The sequence below is a fragment of the Piliocolobus tephrosceles genome, chromosome 17, assembly GCF_002776525.5.
Source record: "Piliocolobus tephrosceles isolate RC106 chromosome 17, ASM277652v3, whole genome shotgun sequence".
NCBI lineage: Eukaryota > Metazoa > Chordata > Mammalia > Primates > Cercopithecidae > Piliocolobus > Piliocolobus tephrosceles.
Genome location: NC_045450.1, coordinates 38,890,211 through 38,910,231, shown reverse-complemented (window position 1 = coordinate 38,910,231; position 20,021 = coordinate 38,890,211). Strand labels below are relative to the sequence as shown.

The window sequence follows — 20,021 nt, the reverse complement described above, 5'->3', positions numbered from 1 at the left end:
AACAGGCAATTCTCAAAAAAAGAAATTGAAATGGCAAATATGCATATGCTCAAAGGCCGGGTGCAGTGGCTCACACCTGCACTCCCAGCATCTTGGGAGGCCAAGGCAGGAAGACTACCTGAGGCCAGGAGTTTAAGACCAGCCTAGGCAACAAGCAATACCCCATTTCTAAAGAAAATAAATTTTTTTCTGTATATTTTTTCTTTCTTCTTTCTTTCTTTTTCTTTCTTTCTTTCTCTTTCTTTCTTTCTTCTTTCTTTTCTTTCTTCTTTCTTTCTTCTTCTTTCTGTCTTCTTTCTTCTTTCTTTCTTCTTCCTTCCTTCTTTCTTTCTTTCTTTCTTTCTTTCTGTCTTCTTCCTTCCTTTCTTTCTTTCTTTCTTTCTTTCTTTCTTTCTTTCTTTCTTTCTTTCTTTCTTTCTCGTCTCTTCTCTTTCTTCTTTTTTCTTTTTTCTTTTTTTTTCAAGGTCTCACTCTGTTGCCTAGGCTGGAGTGCAGTGGTGTGACCACAGCTCACTGCAGCCTCAATTTTCTGGGCTGCAGTGACCCTCCCATCTCAGCCCCCTGGGTAGCTAGGACTCCAGGCAGGGACCACCACACTGGGCTAATTTTTATTTTCTTTAAAGATGGGGGTCTTGCCGTGTTGCCTAGACTCGTCTTAAACACCTGCAGGATGCGACCCCTTGGCTGGAGGGATGGGGAGCGTGTGATGAGGACCAAGAAGGAGCTGAGGACAGACCCCGAGGCAGCTCCTCAGAGGAGAGCAGCTGTCCCAGTGAGAGCAGGCCTCAGGGCTGGGGACACCTTCAGAGATGATCATTCATTCACAAGACCTTCCTGTTAATACCTGGCTTGTTTTTAGATTTTAAAGAGAGACCACGAAAAGAAAGAGCTATCACAAAGTAGCGTGGTTTTTTCTGCCAAGGGTCTGTCTGCCAGTAGACTACAATAAATGGAAACCTAGACGCTTATAAAGTATTATCTGGGAAGATATTAGACCAAAAAATAAATCCAAATTAACTATCTGATGCCCTACAAAATAAGCCTTTAAATATTTTGTAGGATCCCTCTTTCCCCAAACACAACCCTTCTAAGCCAGCAGTCTTCTTTCTGTCCTAGCCCCACTGTCGGAAGTGGACGCTCACGGACCTGAGGTGTTTTTTCTGCAGCCAGAGTCCTAGTTAATGCTGGGTCTGATTCAAATGGTGGTGGTGCTGGCAGAATGAGCTCATCTTCCCTGCACTGATTCCTCCCTCCACCCCCTTAGCAGCTGGGGGCCCTCCTGAAAGAACAATAGATTTATAATATGAGCAAAACAAAGGAGTCGGGAATGAACAGCTCTTGGAAATAAGTAGGTCAAGACACAATCAATTTCCAAATTTAAAATTATGTTTGAAAAATGTACCTTTAATACAGGAGCCCGCTTCGGCCCTGTGGGGTAAAGCATGTAAAGTTTAAAGTTCCGCAATGGCTGCTTTATCAGGTAGCCCGAAGTTTACCCTGGAGGTTAAGCAATAAAATGGAAACAAAAATAATTTAACAGTTTTGCAGTTAGTTTAACCCAGCAACAGCTCCTTAAATAGCTTTCACCTTCCTGGAGCTTGCCATGCTCATAAAGCTACAAGATGCATTTCAAAGCTATGAATTTGCTAAATAGAACTTCATTTCCTCTTCTTATTAGAGGTAATTAAATTTATTAGACGTCAGTAAAAGCCTTGTAAACAGAAAATATGAATGCTTATAAAAGTCTGCCCTTTCTTTTCAACCTAATAATTAAGATGCAACAAGAAAGCAGCTAATAACAGCTCGTAATTTATCAGGTGCCATTCAACCCTGGATCTGAGACATATTGTAGAAGTATTAAACACTGAAATGAAAATAATACCCATTGAAACACATTATTTATTAAATACATAATCACTCAGAGAAATAAACACATTGCACAAAGAACTTGATATTTCTGATGGAAACACTATATATATTCTCTTCTGCTTTAGATATATTACCCATCAAGTCAGATTCTTAAATCAAAGCTGCAGCTCGTTTAAATGCAAACTGCCTGTGGCAGCCCAGCAAACCCCAAATTTCCACTAGATGTTCACCTTAATATCAGTTTTCAAAGACAGAGTCACTGTGAAGTTTTTTCCTTATTATTGTTTTTAACATTCTCAAAAGAAAAGAAATCCCCCAGCAAGCATTCGAGAAGCAGGAACAGAAAAGAAGTAATTCTAAAAAGAAGAGTAAGAATTATACATTAATGAAAAAAATTCCCACCATCCAATACACATGAACTTAGATGCAACTGCAGATTCAATAACCTTATACCCCACCCCAGTGTCATCTAACCCCAAATGGAGGTTCAAGAATGTACGTTACATCTTTACTAACTGTCCAGCTGAAATCTGTACTTGGAGCTCTTGAGAATAAATGATTATGAAGACTTTGGATACCGTATTTCATTGATTCAAAGACTCCTTCAATTGTAAGGTACACCATCATTTTATGTATCACTAAGAAAGAAAAAATAAAACACTGCCAGTTAGACTATGACATGCTATCATTGTAAGCTGTATCCTGATGTTAGAGACGTTAAAACTGCAAAAAGGCTGGGCATTGGTGGCTCACGCCTATAACACTTTGGGAAAGCAAGGTAGGAGGATCACTTGAGCCCAGGAGTTTGAGACTAGCCTGGGCAAAAAAATAGTGAGAACCCATTTCTACAAAAAATAAACCAATTAGCCAGGTGTCATGGTGCATGGCTGTGGTCCTAGCTACTCAGGAGGCTGAGACGGGAGTCCAGGAGGTTGAGGCTGCAGTGAGCTATGATTGCACCACTACACCACAGCCTGGGCAACAGAGCAAAACCCTGTCTTTAAAAAAAATAAAAAATAAAAAAATAAAAAATGCACTTTAGAATCCACAAAATACAGTCCGTAAAACTACATGAGGTGTCTTAACACTGTTCTCTTGGTTGTGGTATGTGAACTGTATCTCAATAAAGTGTTATTAAAAGTGTTCTTGGGGTTGATGTTGAAAAACCCTAATGCTCACTTTTGTAGAGGGCAGTCAAGTAAGGCTCACTTTGAAGGTAACAGAGGAAAGACCTAAGGTAATGAACCCCTGACTGCCTGGAAAAGAGTGTTCTGGCCAAGGGAAGAGCAGGTGCAAAGGCCCCGAGATGGGTGGGTGCCTGGTGTGGGGAAGCAGAGTGAATGGTGCGGACAGAGATGGCAGGAAGTGGGGGCGGGGCAGGTAGGTCATAGGTGATGAGATCAGAGAGGTGCCAGAAAAAACCAAGAGTTTCCTTCTGTGTTCTAGGAAGCTGAACCACAATCTTCAACATTTTCCTAAAAGGAATATTGGGAGAGAGTAGGATTATCCATCAGTTTCACTCCAAAGCCCTCCTTCGTAGCTTCTTGGCTAGTTTAAGAATGAGTTTGCCGTGGCATCTCTGCCATCCTTGCAGGTGGTCCTCCCCAGGGTCCCTGTCACACATAGGTAGAATGCTTGAAACAGTCCCCTCCTCCCCTTGGTTTCAGAGGCGACATGTTAATCAGATGGCTTCCAAGCTATGAAGGGCACGGACTTATTTTCAAACAGTGGGACTCCTAGATGGCACTTTTGTTTTTCACCAGGGATCAGAAATCGCCCTCTTTTATACAGTAGTGCTCATGCAGAAGCTGCCTCCCTCCCCAATTTACCACCCAGAACCCAAGAGCAAAGTTGCTCTCTCGAAAGGCCAGGTGTCCATTCATTAATCCTAATAGTTAACATTTGTGAGCAATGAGCATTATGAGTATTGCACTATGCTAAGTATTTCACTTACGCTAACAGCTTTGTGCACTTTTTTTTTTTTACCCTCAAGCAATCCTATGTTAAAGGTGCTGTTAGTAGCCTCATTTTATACAAGGGAAACGGGCACAGAGAGGTTAAGCAATTTCCCTGTGGTCACACAGCTGTCTGTGTGTGTAGTGGGGGACCAGAATCTAGGTGCAATTTATCCCAAAGCTCAAGTATCTAACCACTTCGCTATGGTGCATTGCTCTCAAATGGCAGTGGCTGGAAAGCATTCTGTCTCCTCCCTCTACCACATCTGGTATCTTCTATGCTTGACGGAACCAATCACATGAATGAAATTGAAAGTGTTGCTAAGGTTAAGAGGTTAAATGCTCAGGCTCTGCAACCACAGTGTCTGGGTTTGAAACCCACCTCTGCCAGATACTAGCTGTGTGGCCTAGGGCAAGTTACATAGCCTCTCTGTGTCTAAATTCCATCACCTGGAAGAGAGAGAAAAAGAGTAACGACCACATATGGTTGTTGTGAGAGTTATGTGAGACAGCAGTGTGAAGCACTCACGACTTTGCCTGGCACATAGAGAACTCTCAACATCTGGAAGCCTGGTTTCCATCCCTGGGTTTCAAAGGACACTTAGGAACGTAGCCTAGGTCAATGTATTCCAAATATGTTTGGTTAAAAGTCCATTTCACACAGGGTTAGCAGTTGTTGCAGCTGGGTGACAGGTCTATTCTATGATTTTATTTTTATATGTTTAAAAATTGTGCAGTCAAATACTTGTATAAATAGGCACAGTTCACCTACAATGCTAACTTGGTTACCTTTGGAAAGGGAGGAAAGGAGAAAGTTCTGGTCTGGGCAGGAGTGAAGCTAGTTCTATTTCTCAGTTACATGAGTAAATCCCATCAAGCCTTACGTGAATGTTTCCGTGTGCATTTCTATAGGCATGTTGCATACCAATAAAACATTAAATGTAGCTGGGCACGGTGGCTCACGACTGTAATCCCAGCACTTTGGGAGGCCGAGGCAGGTGGATCACGAGGTCAAGAGTTCAAGACCAGCCTGACTAGCATGGTGAAACCCCGTCTCTATTAAAAATTCAAAAATGAGCCAGTCTTGGTGGCATGTGCCTGTAGTCCCAGTTACTCAGGAGGCTGAGGCAGGAGAATGGCTTGAACCTGGGAGGTGGAGTCTGCAGTGAGCTGAGATTGCACCACTGCACTGTAGCCTGGGTGACAGAGCGAGATTCCATCTCAAAAAAAAAAAAAAAAAAAAACATAATTAAATACTACATATTTGCCCCAAAATATTTTAAAATAAACTAAAAGGACATTTCAGATTACCAAAGGTCCTTGTGACCAAACATCCTACCTCATCCAAAAAAGTCTCTTCCGAATGAATGGGGAAATGAGTGTCCTCCCAGCAGGATGCATGAGGACACAGCAGCAGCAGCCCAGGGAAGTCAATCTGCTTGAACAAAGCGTGGATATGCACTTGTGCTTCCAGAGAGGAGTCCCATCTTAGGAGGGCTCCATGCTTGAAGTTATGCACAGTGGAAGCTACTCATGAGAATCCCCTAGGAAGCTGCCAGGTTGGAAGCCAGTAAGCTCTCTCCCGGTCAGTTTCATTGTTCAGTTTTTTATGTTGCAATAATTATAGATTCACAGGAAGTTGCAAAAAATATACATATAGGGAGGTCCCGTGTATCCTGCACCCAGTTACCCCAGAGAGTAACATCTTCTATAACTATAATGCAATATCCAAACCAGGAAACTGACATTGGGACCATCTATAGAGCTGATTCAGATTTCACTAGTTTCACACACATGGTGTATATGTGTGTGCGCACGTGTGCACATACGCACAATTCTACATGACTTTATCCTATGTGTAGATTCATGCAACCGCTGCTACAATCAAGATACAAACTGTTTCACCATCACAAGGGGCCTGTGCTGCTGCTTCTTTATAGCCACGCCCAGCCCCTCCCTCCTTTCCCTAAGCCCTGGCACCCAGGATTCTGTTCTCCAGCTCCAGATTTTTATTATTTCGAGACGGTTATGTAAATGGAATTATACAGCATAAACCTGTTTGAGATTGGATCTTTTTCTCAGCATAATTCCCTTGACATTCATCTAATAGTTTATCCTTTTTTATTGCTGAGTAGTATTTCAGGGTATGGATGTACCAAAATTTAACTAATGACTCAGAAGGACATTTGGGTTGTTTACAGCTTGGGGCTCTCATGAAAGCTGCTATGAACATTCATGTACAGGTCTTGCATGGATACAGGTTTCATTTCTCTGGGACAATGCCTGAGAGTACAGTTGCTGGGTCATGTTTAGTTTTAGAAGAAATTGCCAAATGATTTTTCCAAGTGGCGATATCATTTGACATTCTCTCCCGACAATGTGTGAGTGATGCAGCATCTCTGCATTCTCAACAGAGAAAAATTATAGCCATTCTCAGAAGTGTGTGTGGATTTCTCATGGTGGTTTTAACTCGCATTTCCCTAATGGCTAAGGGTGTTGATCATCTTTTCATGTGCTTATTTGCCACCTGTGTATCCTCTTCAGTGAAATGTCTTGATAGTTCTTCGTCAGGTGCAGGAGCAGATCGTTGTTCTTCAGTTGAGCACAACGTGAAGTCTCTGGCTTGAGTTAGAAGCCACGTAGTAGCTTCCCAAATGAGAAAACAGAGATTCTCTGTTCTCACATCTTCCCACACTCCAGGCTGTGCAATCCCCGAGTGCAGTTTGGGGATGGAACCCTTATGCTCTTTTGCCTTTTTGTGTGTGTTTGCTGAGCACAGGCAACTGAATTCGTAAGTTAAATATTTACGATGGGGCCAGGTGCGGTGGCTCATGCCTGTAATCCCAGCACTTTGGGAGGCTGAGGTGGGTAGATCACTTGAGGTTGGGAGTTCAAGACCAGCCTGGCCAACATGGTAAAACCCTGTCTCTACTAAAAATACAAAAAATTAGCCAGGCATGGTGGGTGCCTGTAATCCCAGCTGCTAGGGAGGCTGAGACAGGAGAAATTCTTGAGCTCAGGAGGTGAAGGTTGCAGTGAGCCGAGATTATGTCACTGCACTCTAGCCTGGGTGACAGAGTGAGACTCTGTCTAAAAAAAAAAAAAAGTGACTCCACCATCTTAGTAGCACAGTGGGATCTGATGTCAGTCCAGTGCCCCAAGTCCGTGTCCACCAAGTTATTCCAGTGTTCCCTCAACCTCCATTGGCCAAAGCAGTTTGTCTTTTGTGATTTTGCTCTCTGAGAGCTGGACTGTGGCCTTGCAGTGCCTTGCTTGGAGTGCTTCCTCATACTCCTTTAATCAAGACAGAACAAGACCTTCTGCAGACCCCACTGGCTGCCATGCCCCAAACACCAGCTCAGACAGCCGTCTATCATATCAGCACCTCCTCAGTTAAGTGTCGCTTTGAGACACTAACTTCGCTGACCAAATTCTCCCCAGCTTTGCCCATTCTCAGCTTTCTCCTCTTATCTGCTGCTAAGGTTCCACTGGTATCATGGTCAACTCACCTTACGCAGCACTAGTGACATGAAACAACTCAGGATGTGGTACAAAATTGGGTGTAACTGGAACAAAGGTTAGAAGCAAGTTTTGGGAGGTGAAACTGTAAGAGGTGGGGGAAGATTCCAAACAGTCTTGCAAGCTGTGGTCAGAAAACCCAAAGGGAAGGGTGAACTAGAGGAGATCTTAAAGCAGGGGATGCTGAGATCAGATCAATTTTGCTTTAGCAAATAATCAGCTAACAAATGTTTATTGAGCACCTATTATGTGTCAGATAAAAGTTAGCTGGATTGACAGTTGTTGAAGATCAAATAATCTGGGGGACATGAAGTCTTGAGTCCTGTGGGATGTCATAAAATGGAAGTAAAAATTTGATCCAGTAAGTCCTGCCCTTTAGTTCCTCTAGTCCAACATGGAAACCAAATTTGGCAAGTAAAATTGTGTTCATAAACACTCTGGTTACAGAACAAATGAAAATGATCAACGTGGAGTATCTTACAAGTGACGTAAGGATTCGAGTCGCATGAGAGGCAGTAAGGAAGTCAAGATCCAACTAAGGTGCTCCTGGAGAGTGCGGGCAGCAAAGGCAGAGTGCAGAGAGCTCTAAGCACCCTGGGACGGTGCCTCCGTGGACAGCGGGGCTCACGGCGACGGCGCAGTCTGGGACGGTGCCTCCACGGACAGCGGGGCTCCCGGCGCACGCTGGGATGGTGCATCCATGGAAAGTCGGGCTCACTTTGTAACCAGCTCACTCCAGGATTCTTAGTTGCAATCACACCACCAAGCATAAATGAGTGACTTCAATTTTTTTATTTTTAATTTTTGTGGGTACATAGGAGGCATATATATTTATGGGGTACATCTTAATAGAAACTCTAAGAGCCAGGGGCTTCTGGGTAATAAGCACAGAATAGAAAGCTGCTGTGCTTTACTGACTTTCATAAATAGGACACCCTTTAGTCAGCCTGTGCCTTAGAAAGCATGACACTCACCCCCATCCCATGCCCCACCGAAAAAGAAACCACAGACCAGATTATCACCTTTCCTAATGAGGCGCTGGAATAATCTTCGCACTGTTCCGCAACGCGAAGGGCTCAGGAGTGCTTCGCCCGTTGAGCAGTTCTAACGCAGGGAAGATCAGGCTCAGCCTGCTTCCCTGCAGAGCTGGCCTCTGTTGAGAGGAGACATCTGAACCTGAAAGCCGGGGGTGGGGGTGACTCTCCATTCTCCTGGGAAGGCTTTCCATGGTCCTCTCACTACCTTACTCCAGCCTCTTTAATTCAGAAAGAGCCTTAGGTTTTGCTCCTGGGTCGATTTTGCTCCTTAATAGCATCGCTCTTTTTTCCATGTTTCTGTACAGAGAGATGCTGGCATGAGTATTTTGGTTTAGATGCCATGATGATGTTTATCATCGTAATTGATACATGCTGAGTCATTACCAAGTACTAGCCATGACGTTAATTGCTTAATAGGCACGACCACAGGTGATACAACAATCCTTGGAGCTAGGCTACAGGTCAGCAAAATTGTTCTGTGAAGGGTCAGACAATGACTATTTGGGGCTTTGAGAGCCCCGTGGTCCTTTGCAACCACTCAACTCTGCCACTGTCGTTGGAAACAGCCACAGATAATACATAAACTGATGAGCATGGCTGCATTCCAATAAAACTTTATAAGAACCGGGGATGGGCCAGATTCGGCTGTGGGCTATACTTTGCTGACTCTAGCTTTTGATTTTACTACGGTGGTTTGTGCTTGACCTGCGAGTGTTCTGAACGATGCATCTTGGCCTCTTTGACGTTAATATCCTGCATCATAAATTTCAGTGGCTCTAATAATATGTCAAATCACCAGTATCTTGTGGATCTTTGTGACCCATGGAAAAAACAATAGCACACACACTGTTTTCTAGGGTAACAGAGGTTCTCATTTCTGGGCTCAAATTTTGAGGGAGAGGCTGTTCCTGTTCTTGTAAGTGACCTGGAACCACCTTCTTCTTCAACATGCTTTAGGATGTTGAAGGTGAAATTGGGAGGAAGGCTTAAGAATGTTCACAGTCTTCCCAAATCTCAATACATACCAGAAACTCGAAATCCAATTTCTATAATTCACCTGAAATAACTTCTCCCATCTGGACTTCCATTGCCCCATCTATAAAATGGGTGTGACATATTAAAAACTGCTCTTTGGGGTATGTGCCTTTGCAAATGTGGTAACTATTGCTTCTTTCACCATGCTGCACTCCTATCCTCAGGCTCGGTATTAAAATGAGCAAAGGACAGAAACCAGAAATGCTGATTAACCATAGGATTTTGAGGACAGGGACCTTGTGGTGCTAGCAGAGTCTGATTTTTAGGAAGGAATCAACAAGTGTGTTGGCTAAGACTGAAAAGTCAATATTATGAAGAGCTGGCAATATGGCAGTCCAAAGAGGGCCTGTGGCTTTGGCTACCTTCCGCATCTGGCCCTTCCAAGGTACCTTCAGCTCACCAAGCTATGTCCCAGTGAGGATGCCCCTGACACAGCCACATATCTATTGCTTTCTGCTAGGTACCGAGTTTTGCTGGCTCAAGGCTGTCAAATTCACTTCGATTTTGGCCTCAGCTGGGCTTCATGCTTTCAGAACAATTTCTCCCACCGCCTTTCACTTGAGGTCCTTGGCAGGGATGCCTCTCCCATTCTGCACGCACAGCTCACTTAATGGGCACAAAGAAATGGGAGAAAGCTCAGGGAAAAAAGAAATAACAACCCAACCCAGTCTAAACCTTGGGAAATCGAACCGGGTCTGCATCTCTTTGAAAACTATACACAGACATTTCTGGTCGAAGTGAAACCATGCTTCTCGCAGAGGGCTGGAGACAGCAAATGCAGCCTTAGTCATACACAGTTAGTTTCAAACTTATGTTGCTGCTCACAGGGAGAAATCAATGTACGGTATATTAAAAACAATCACTGCAGCCCTTAAATGATCCAATAGTTTAGCTTTGAATGCATTCAAGCTAATGGGGGCTTTAATGGCTTCTGACAGATCATTCCATTGATCAAGGGGCATGTATGAAATATACTGCCTACTAAACTCTGTTTTGATTTTGAGAAAAGAAAACTAAACGTCTATGGTAAACATGGCTTGATTGTTCACATGTTCACTGAGATCCCTCTCAGCGTGACCCTGGTCGGGAACAGAGGAGGGAACGATAATGGGAATCCTATATACCTGGCTTGCTTCTCTCCTGACTCTAATCAAGGCATAATCAACTAGAAACCTCTGTCTGCAGAGCTGGGGGCAGGGGGAAGGACGGTGACCAGTGGTCCAGTTTTCTGGGTTGGATGAGTTATAAGCCACAGCTTTGGCTGCTCTGAGAAACTGATTCATCTCTTGCAGGCCTTGGGGGTTTGAAGGTTAACTGTGCTGGTATCAACGTGGAAAGCCAAATTCCCTATTTGAAAGGATAATCAGGTTTTTCAGTTGGGGACAGCAGTTTTGCAAAGAAACAAACGAAATCCTGCTCCTCTATCCGTGTGTCTGGAGGCTCCACGATTGTTTTATGAAGTGCTGAACGTACCTCTACTCAGGAAAGGCAGTTTTCACAGGGTGCGTGGAGTCTGACAAACTTAAAAGAGGCCTTAACATGATTCATTGAGACTATTCTTGTGCAAGGAGGTTTCTATTTCTCCAAGCCCTGGCTGCCTGCTGTGGCTTTAAGAGTGAGCCATATACCGTTCCTGTGTCAGACTGGTCTTGCCTGATCAGAAGTAATGAATGCATATAGAAATTCTTCCATTATCCACCCAAACTAAATTGGTTTCACAAAATGAATAGTAATAATTCCTCTCCCTTGGACTTGAGTAGGACTTTAGCATCTACAAGCCCTTCTCCAAATGTTATCTCCACCTGCTAGCTGCACAGTCGTGGTTTTACCTGTGGGGATGGATCTGGCTTGTGGACCCTCTCTCCTTCTCTCGGAGGCTGGGAAGGGAAGAAGGGTGCCCTTGAAACTGGCACCACGAAGAGAGTGATCACGTGTGGTCTTTGTTTAATCTTTAACACCAAGCAAGGCTGTGTGGAGGGCCAGGTGTAGTGGCTCACGCTTGTAATCTCAGCACTTTGGGAGGCCGATGCAGGCAGATCATTTGAGCCTAGGAGTTTGAGACCAGCCTGGGCAATGTGGTGAAACCCCGTCTCTACAAAAAATTAGCCGGGTGTGGTGGCAAGTGCCTGTGATCCCGACTACTTAGGAGGCTGAGGCAGGAGGATGGTTGAGCCCATGAAGTCGAGGCTGCAGTGAGCCATGATCTCACCACCGCACTCTAGCCTAGGTGACAGAGTGAGACCCTGTCTGAAAAAAAAAAAGACTGTGAAAGAGCTTTATGCCATTATCACTAATGAAGAGGGTCAGAACTACCCGAAGCACACAGGATCTGGAACCACTGAACTTCTCCTAAACTTCCTGTAGAATGGTCTTGACCCTTTTGGCCCCACCTGTAGGGCACCTTGCTGTCCTAGACCAGTACTTCCCATCTCTCAGCAGGAAACTACTGCATTTACCAAATCAGAAACAAAGGGAAACCCCGCCTGCTAGAAGTGCTTCATTTGTATTGGTGCCATGTTTAGTCAGTGGCTTTTGTAAAATTGATGAATTTTGTCTAAAGGCAAGTGCAGACAGGCAAACAGATCTGTATCTGCTGTTATCCATTTAGCTTGACACACATGTGCAGAGGAACTATTTTACCTCAATTCTTTCAGGATTGATGAAAAGTAAATGCGAGCAAAGTCATGAACTGCATCATTGGAAAAGAATCACTGAATCTAATGCTGGAGGTTAATTAATGCTTCCCTCCCCTTGAAATAGACTGACCCTGGTACTTAGACATTCAGAGTCAATAAACAATTGTTGTACACAGATCATCCATTAGAAGGTGATGGCAAGAATTTTTTTTTAAGCAAATCTAAAATTGCAATGGGTGACCTACTCCCACTGTAGAAGTGGGAGTCCTAAAGCATCATTTTTCATAATATCTCATTTATAAAAAGTTCCATGCCATCCGCCTCGCGAAAAATGGAAGCTGTGAAGAGCAAATGGGATAATATATGGGATAGTGACACAATATTCTTCTTGAACAAGCCACAGCTATCTTTAGTCCCTTTGAATATTTTGGTCCGGATACCACAGATCCTATTTTTCATCATCGTAACGTACATGCGTGGAGTGAGTTTTGAGTACCAGACATGATATGAATCGCTTAACATGGATGGTCGCAGGGGACAGAACAATCCAGTGAGCTAGGCATTATCATCATCTGCATTATATAAACAAAGCCTGGAGCACAGAGGGGTTTAGTGATTTGCCCCAGTCACAAGGCGACAACTGTTATCACAGGAAACTTCATTAATAATCATAGCTAGTACCTCACTGAAGACCTGTATATGCCAGGTACTGTGGGAGGCATTTTAAATGCACATTAACTTATTGAACCTTCACAGCAACCTTAGGTGATGGATTACTACTATTCTATTTTGTAGACAAGAGAACAAAGGTTTGAAGAGGTGGTAGAGTGAGGATCACACATAGAACCAGGACTTAAACTCAGGAAACCTCTTCTGCCACTCAGGAATCCAAAGATTTGGAAAGTCTGACGAATGACAGTGGGATAGAAAGAGCGGAGGGTGCAGAAAGGCTCAGTTTCCAATGTAGGAGGAGGATTTGGACCAGAGAGCAGGAAGGACTTGGCTGACAAGGTTCCCAGAGGTGGGAATTAGGACCGTCCTGGGAGCTTGGGGCCGTTGGGACACAGGACTATGGGAGCAGAGCTGCCCGGGAACCAGGGTGGAAAGCTGTCTGGTCCTTCTAGCCGGGATCTGGGGGGCACTCGTGGGTCTCCTTGTTAGTAAGAGAGAATGGAGAAACAGAACTTCAGATACTTTCCTGCAGTTTCCAGGAATCTATCGGGTGTCTCAGGTGAGCGAGAGAACCAGGTGAATGCCTTCTGACAACCCCCCAAACCTGCCTCCCAAACACAGCAGCGGCCCAGGGGTGCCCTCGCTGTCTTGCAGGAAGTCATTCTTAGCCGGCTCCCCTCCTCCCACCCATCCTCTGCAAGCTGCCCGCTTTCCCTACAGCCGCAATCATCACAACACGCCTGTGCCTTCTCTCCCCTTTATGGTTGTCAAATTGATTTCACCACCGCGATACCTATGGCTCCCAATGAAACTTAATTAAAAATACCATTTAATCACAGAGTAACAAAGGCAAACGGGATAAACGGCATTACCACTTCGGCGCATTTTAATCCGCACCGTTCCTCTCCATCTGAATCTGTCTGGATGAGAATTGCCTTTTCAAACCAGAATGCCCTCGTCTTCCATGCACTTGCCTCTGACAGATCTCCAAAATAAACAGTATTTAGCGTGGCGTGGATCCAAATGTATGCAATTTGCCCAGTGGTAAAATCAGCCCTAACTAGAGCAAGAAAAAAAAAGAAGTTGCATTTGAAAATACCTTCCTTCCCTCGAAGCATACAAAAAACTGTCTACTAAACGTGGGGTCCATTAAACACGGCCTATGGACTCTCAATTCTGGCATCCCTCGATTCAGAGAGTGATGGATTTTGAAGCTGATTACTAAAATTGTGTTACCAATGATGCCATGACCCTGCTCTGTCATGTCTAGAAAGCTCTGTGGGTCTGGAGCCTGCCAGTGAGGGCGGCAGGAATGGATCCGCTGGGGTGTGGAGAGGAGGTGCTGTTTAGAGTGAACTCAGCAGGTGGGCAACCTAGAGGGGCTGCAGACCATCTTGAGATCTCACCCAGCCAGGGGGACATCCCCAGTTGGAAAGCCGCTCCTTTGGATTGAGCCGTTTGCTCTCTGAGAAACCCTCTGGAATCCAGATAGAGCGATGGTCTAAAGCATGAAAATATCTTACCAAGTTACCTCCACGCCCTTGCTGCTTGAAACCCTTTCATGCTTCCTGGGGTGTGTGGACTAAAACCCGAGCAGCTCCCGCCTGCTCTGCCCTACATCTCCCCTTCTCCCCTCCTGGTCTTCTTGGCTTTGGGCTCAGGGCCCTTTTCCTTCCTTGGGCACCCCTCCCAGGGCTCTCCTGCCTGGGCCCACCGTCCCCTTTCCTGGGAAGTTCTTCCCGATCACCTTCCTTCCCCCACAGCCTGATCGAGGTCCCCTTGGTCAGTCGCCATCTCCTCCTGTCCCTCTCCCAGTTGGTTCCCTTCCTGGCACTTACAACCAACTGGAACACTCTAGTTATTGGTTTGCTGGTTACTATTTCCCCACTACAGGGTAAGTTCCTGTTTTGGTCACTACATATCCCAGGGCATCCACTAGCCTGGGAGGCAGAGATCTGTCTTGGGTCCCCAGGCTTGCCCCACTGCTGAGGCTGTGGTCAACACCAAGAAAGGTTTGTGGGAGGAAGGGAGGGAGGCAGGGCAGTCAGTAGCACCTCAGTGCAAAGAGATCTCTTAGATCATTTTTCTCAAGATAGCTGGGACCACAGGGAGGACTGGCAGGAAAGCGGGAGGGGGCTGCTGTTGATGGAGGTGGTCTGTTATCCGCACACATGGGGGGAAGGGTGCGATTTCTGAGCCTGTGCTTCCAGGAAAGTCCTCCAAATCACAGGGCAGAAGCAAGCCTTCCCTTGACCCTGCAGGATACGAGTTCATTGTCATTGTCTGCGCCAGCCGCCTTTTTATTGGATCTTGCCTACCTCCTTCTACCCACCTGAAACCTCCCTGGAGAGAACATGAAATCCTCAAACACATGCTCAGTGAAACTTACCATTTCTTTTTCTCTTGCCCCGTGCCCAGGCTGGAGTGCAGTGCCATGATCTTAGCTCACTGCAACCTCCGCTTCCCAGGCCAAGCGACTTGCCTGCCTCAGGCTCCCGAGTAGCTGGGATTACAGGCACACACCACCACACCCAGCTAATTTTTGTGTTTTTAGTAGAGATGGGCTTTCAGCGTGTTGGCCGGGCTGGTCTTCAACTCCTGACCTCCAAAGATCTGCCGCCTCAGCCTCCCAAAGTGCTCGGATCACCATTTCTTTAGAGCAAATGTGATCTCACCTTTCGGATTCACTTAAGGTAGTGATTTCTCCAACCCTGGCGCACATCCCCTGACTCCACCTGGAGGACTTTGAGAACTAATTCCACCTGGGCCCCACCCAGGCCAGTGAAGCTGGCTCATCCATGCAAAAGGAAAAAACAGCAGAATCTCTCTTGGCTTCTTATCTCATCCTTTTAATATTTTTATTGGATATGAATATTTTATGATGCACATGACATTAGTATAAGCAGTCTACAAATAGAGTTCAATAGTCACACATATATTGGGGTGAGCACAAAACATTTTGACTAGAGGGGTATAAGCAAGCAGGTTTGGAGAGCGCTAACATGAAGAGGTGACACAGGTCAGGTTCACAATTAATGATAAAACGGAGAAAAAGAGGGAGTATGGCAAACCATAGGCTGGGTCATGCCCCAACTCGCAGTGGGAAGATGTTATTTAGCTTGTTGCCATGCGAGGATGGGGGCCTAGGACTACTGGGTGTTCTGAGTTCTAAAGAAAATGCAGACCTTGGCTGGGCGCGGTGGCTCATGCCTGTAATACCAGCACTTTGGGAGGCCGAGGTGGGTGGATCACGAGGTTGAGATAGAGACCATCCTGGCTGACATGGTGAAACCCCATCTCTACTAAAAATACAAAAATTAGCTGGGCGTGGTGGCACGTGCCTGTAGTCCCAGCTATTCACAAGGCTGAGTCAGGAGAATCACTTGAACCTGGGAGGCGGAGGTTGCAGTGAGCTGAGATTGTGCTACTGCACTCCAGCCTGGTGACAGAGTAAGACTCTGTCTCAAAAAAGAAAAAAAAAAAAAAAGAATGAAAATGCAGACCTTTTAATTTTATGTGAAATCTCCCATTTTTAAAATATTGGCACCTAATGGAATATAACAAAAAATGAACATCATAGGGGCTAAAGAAAACACTGGGCTGGATGGCCCGAGGGTGCCCCATCTGTGACTTTCAAACGCCACGCCCTCCTGGTCTATGTTATTTCATTTAATCTCTGTGATGACCCTGTGAGACAGTGCTTCACTTCTCTTTTACCAATGAGGAAACAAAGGCTCAAAGACACCAGGGGATGAATCCAAGGTCTGAGAGACTCGAGTCTCAACACGATGAGACCCTGGTCGCTTTGCTTAACAAGACATTTCTGTGTCTATTAACTACATGGGAATGAGTGCAGGCCGTGAACCACTGCAATTCTGGTGGCAGGAAAGAGTTTATTCTCAGTGCACCTTCAACGGGCAAAAGCTCTTCAACTTCTCAACTACTGTGAACACCTACGTGAGAGGGCAACAGGCTGGGGAGAGGGGGGCTAACTATTCTCACGATTTCTTGGGACATCAGTGGGCAGGAGCCAGGTCGGAAAGGGCGAGATGTGTTAATGGCATCACAAGACAAAACTGGCGGAGGGGTCAGAAAGAGAGATGAAAGCATCTACATCCAGGTCAGTTCACCCACATGTAACAGTACTAGAATTTCCTGGATATTTGAGTATGTGCTGGAAATTGTTCTAAGTCTGTAACTAGAATCATCTCACTTAATGTTCACCTTGGGAGTGGTGCCTTTCATGTATCCCCATTATACAGATGAGGAAACTGAGGCACGTTAACATACCAAAGGACACAAAGCTAGTGGGAGTCTTAAAGCTCAGGTTTTAAACCCTACTCTCGCTTGTCTCTCTGAGTCTCCAATGTCATCAGGATGGGCCACTGAGGTTCTTCAAACCTCAGTTCCACCTGTTATTACATAAGAATGAGGGACTTACAGAAAAAATAAAACTATGCTGGTGAAATCCGCGGAATAATGTAAATAGGACTGTGTCTCTTTCAAGAGATCAGGGAAACTCCCTAAAGACAGGCTATCAACTTTATTTTAATTGTTAACATCTCCTTCCTGTGCGCTGAGCACAGAACTCAAAGCTCAGGCTTTTACTTAGGTTCGTCTTAGAGAAAGGAAAGAGGCCAATCTTCAATGAGTCATTTCTCTTTTAGTTTCTTTGCCTTTGGGGATAGAGGCTACAGAGGAATGGAAATGAGAATTCCTGCTCTCAAACTTTTTATAGAAGCGTTGTCCAACAGGACTTTCTTCGATGATGAAAATGTTCCATATCTGTACCGTCCATACAGCAGTCACTAGTCACATGAGGCTATTAAGCACTTGAAATGTGGCCAGGGCAACTGAAGAGCTGCATTTTATATTAAAATTAAAACTGAATTTAAATTGAAGTAGCCACAGCTAGCTAGTGGCTACCATATTGGACAGCACTTACGGGTGTGGTGAGAAACTGGGATGTCTCTAAGTTCTGTCTTTCCCCAGAGGGCTGGGTCCACTCCAGAGTCTCTGAAAAAGCTTGGGAAAGAGGAAAGTAGGTCAGGCTTTGTCACATGCTGGGCTTGTTCCTGTCGCCTGCCCTGGACCTTGGGGGCTGAATGGCTCACATTTTAAAATCTGAACAATTTTTGGGCAAGAAGGTCCTGTTTAACACCAAATCAGACAATAACACAGGGCCATTTTTAAACATTCAAAAATTCATGGGCACCATTTCCTAGCTGTTTTGGACTGGGACCTGGGTGCTACAATCTAGGGGCCAATAGAAGTCTCCACTGCCCTTGCTTAAGCCCATGACAACACCGGAGGAGAAAAGCCGATCTCTTTTTCTCCTCTGCCTGAGACTTGTGCTCCTTCTAGGGTTTTGCTTCCAGAAGCTGACCTCTGAGTTCTGAAACGATGTCTGTGAGATCAAACGGCAGAGGCATCGAAACGTCATCCTTTTCCCAGTATGGCCGACATTCTGGCTTCTGATCAGCAGGTAAAGTTCGGGCAATTCGCGACTGGCACCTGGAAGAGTAACAATAGGAAATTAATACATGGGAGGAAACCCCCAGAAGACCCCAACCCACAGGAAGCTTGCAGCAACACCGGCCAATGCTCCAAAGACAGTCCTCTGGGGTGAAGGTCATGGCGATGACTGAATGAGGCTACAGGCGGAACGCAGGTGTTTCTAAGAAGGAAGGCTGTTCCTGATGGTCTGGGCTTCCTGTGCTTTGACTCCCAGATTTGTATCATCTCAGGTGGCTGCGAAGAAGCCAATCATCGGGGAAATTCAGTTACTCTGCCTTTAAAATGGTGAATTATTTTTTCATTATCTCAACTGTTTTTTAAAGTGTGTGATTAAGCCATTATCAGATTTAAATGTTTGTGGGATTTCAATGTATTACTAGATTACTGGGAAAGATTAAATTGAATTTACTGCATTAAAACGTCCAAGAATAGATTAAACAATATTACAGGCCGGGATTGACTTTGGAGATCCTGGAGATTTACAAGTGTCCCAGCTTGCTGTGCTCAGAAAAAGGCGCTCCAAGGAGAGACCGATTTATAAGGATATATGCAAATAGAGGTTAATAATCATTTCCACTGATGAAGAGGTGGGAAAAACTTCCACAAAATTAAATTAAGAGGCTAGCAAGAGTTAGTCCCTCAGGAAAACACTCAAATCACGGTTTTTATTGAATGGATTATTCATCGATAGTAGAGAAATTAATTATCATATGAAGCTAAATTATAGCCTCACAGGAAAAAAATTGGGGCAACGTTCTCACACCTTGGCAGGCATCTCTCTCTCAGAGAGACTGGCTTATTTAAAAGTGACCTGGGAAAACTCAGTGGCTTTAGCTTTATTTATCTGCAAAATGAGGATCAGAGAGAAGGAAACAGATTGCAATAAGGAATGAACAATTTCTCCGCTCTCGTGGAGTACGTGGCAGTGAAAATGTGTGGACCAAAACCAAACACTATGAGGACATTTGGGACATTGCGCACGTGCCTCCCTCCACCCCCGCCTTCTCTGCATTTTTGTCTAAATCAACTAAAAAGTCATGCTCACTATATGTCTTCTGACTGTGTAGGTCTGACTATGAAGAGATCAAAGAATGGAATATGCTGGCCCCACTTCCAAGCCTGATGGTAGAGAGGGTTCCTAACTGAAAGACATCTTCTTCTCTGGGGAATTATTAATGGTGAGGGGATCCCCCCGGGAAAACATACGTCAACTTTACACCTATTTTCGTGTGTGGTTAATTGCTACACCGGCATCCTATGCACTCAATCCGTCGTACATTACACATAACATTCTAATATATCTTCGGCTCTCTGCATCAGGCCCTGATAATAGCGTCTGTTAACATGCACTAAGTACTATTATGTAGCACATCACTTCATAAATAATAAGATTAGCTGACCCCGGGGCCTCAAGAAGAGTAATGTGTTTAAATGTTCTCATTATTTATTTAAAACAAGAATTAAAGCAACAGAAGCTGCTTTTGACAATCCTCTTAGCATAAATATTAAACTGTTTGCACTGATAAGCTACACACTGCACTGAAGAACAGAGGGCGCATTCTGCAGACTACTTAATCATAGGTGTTTGAGACCATGCCGCTTGCTGTCATGGTTCTGAGGGTGCATCTCTGTAGTTCTAGAGACAGTCTCTAAACCACTTGAAAGGGATGTGGGGGAAATTAATATTCAAGGAAAGCTGCGACTAATTACAAAGGAACTCTGCAAAGCTTTTAAAATTGTGCTTTCTCTCTGTCTCAGAATCCTGGAGTAATGCTCAATTT

The 20,021-nt window shown here is 44.8% G+C and overlaps 1 protein-coding gene across 3 annotated transcripts in view; it reads right to left on the bottom strand.

Moving 5' to 3' along the window:
* Positions 1-15,553: 15,553 nt before the first annotated feature.
* Positions 15,554-20,021, bottom strand: part of FTO (FTO alpha-ketoglutarate dependent dioxygenase) — a 416,623-nt gene continuing 412,155 nt past the window's right edge. For 2 of the 3 annotated variants that reach the window (XM_023209953.3, XM_026456851.1), the window contains exon 9: positions 15,554-18,237. In XM_023209953.3, the coding sequence (XP_023065721.2) occupies positions 18,084-18,237 (154 nt within the window). In that variant the 3' untranslated portion in view covers positions 15,554-18,083. The remainder of the gene's footprint in view (positions 18,238-20,021) is intronic. The other variant, XM_023209954.2, reaches the window with a different exon arrangement.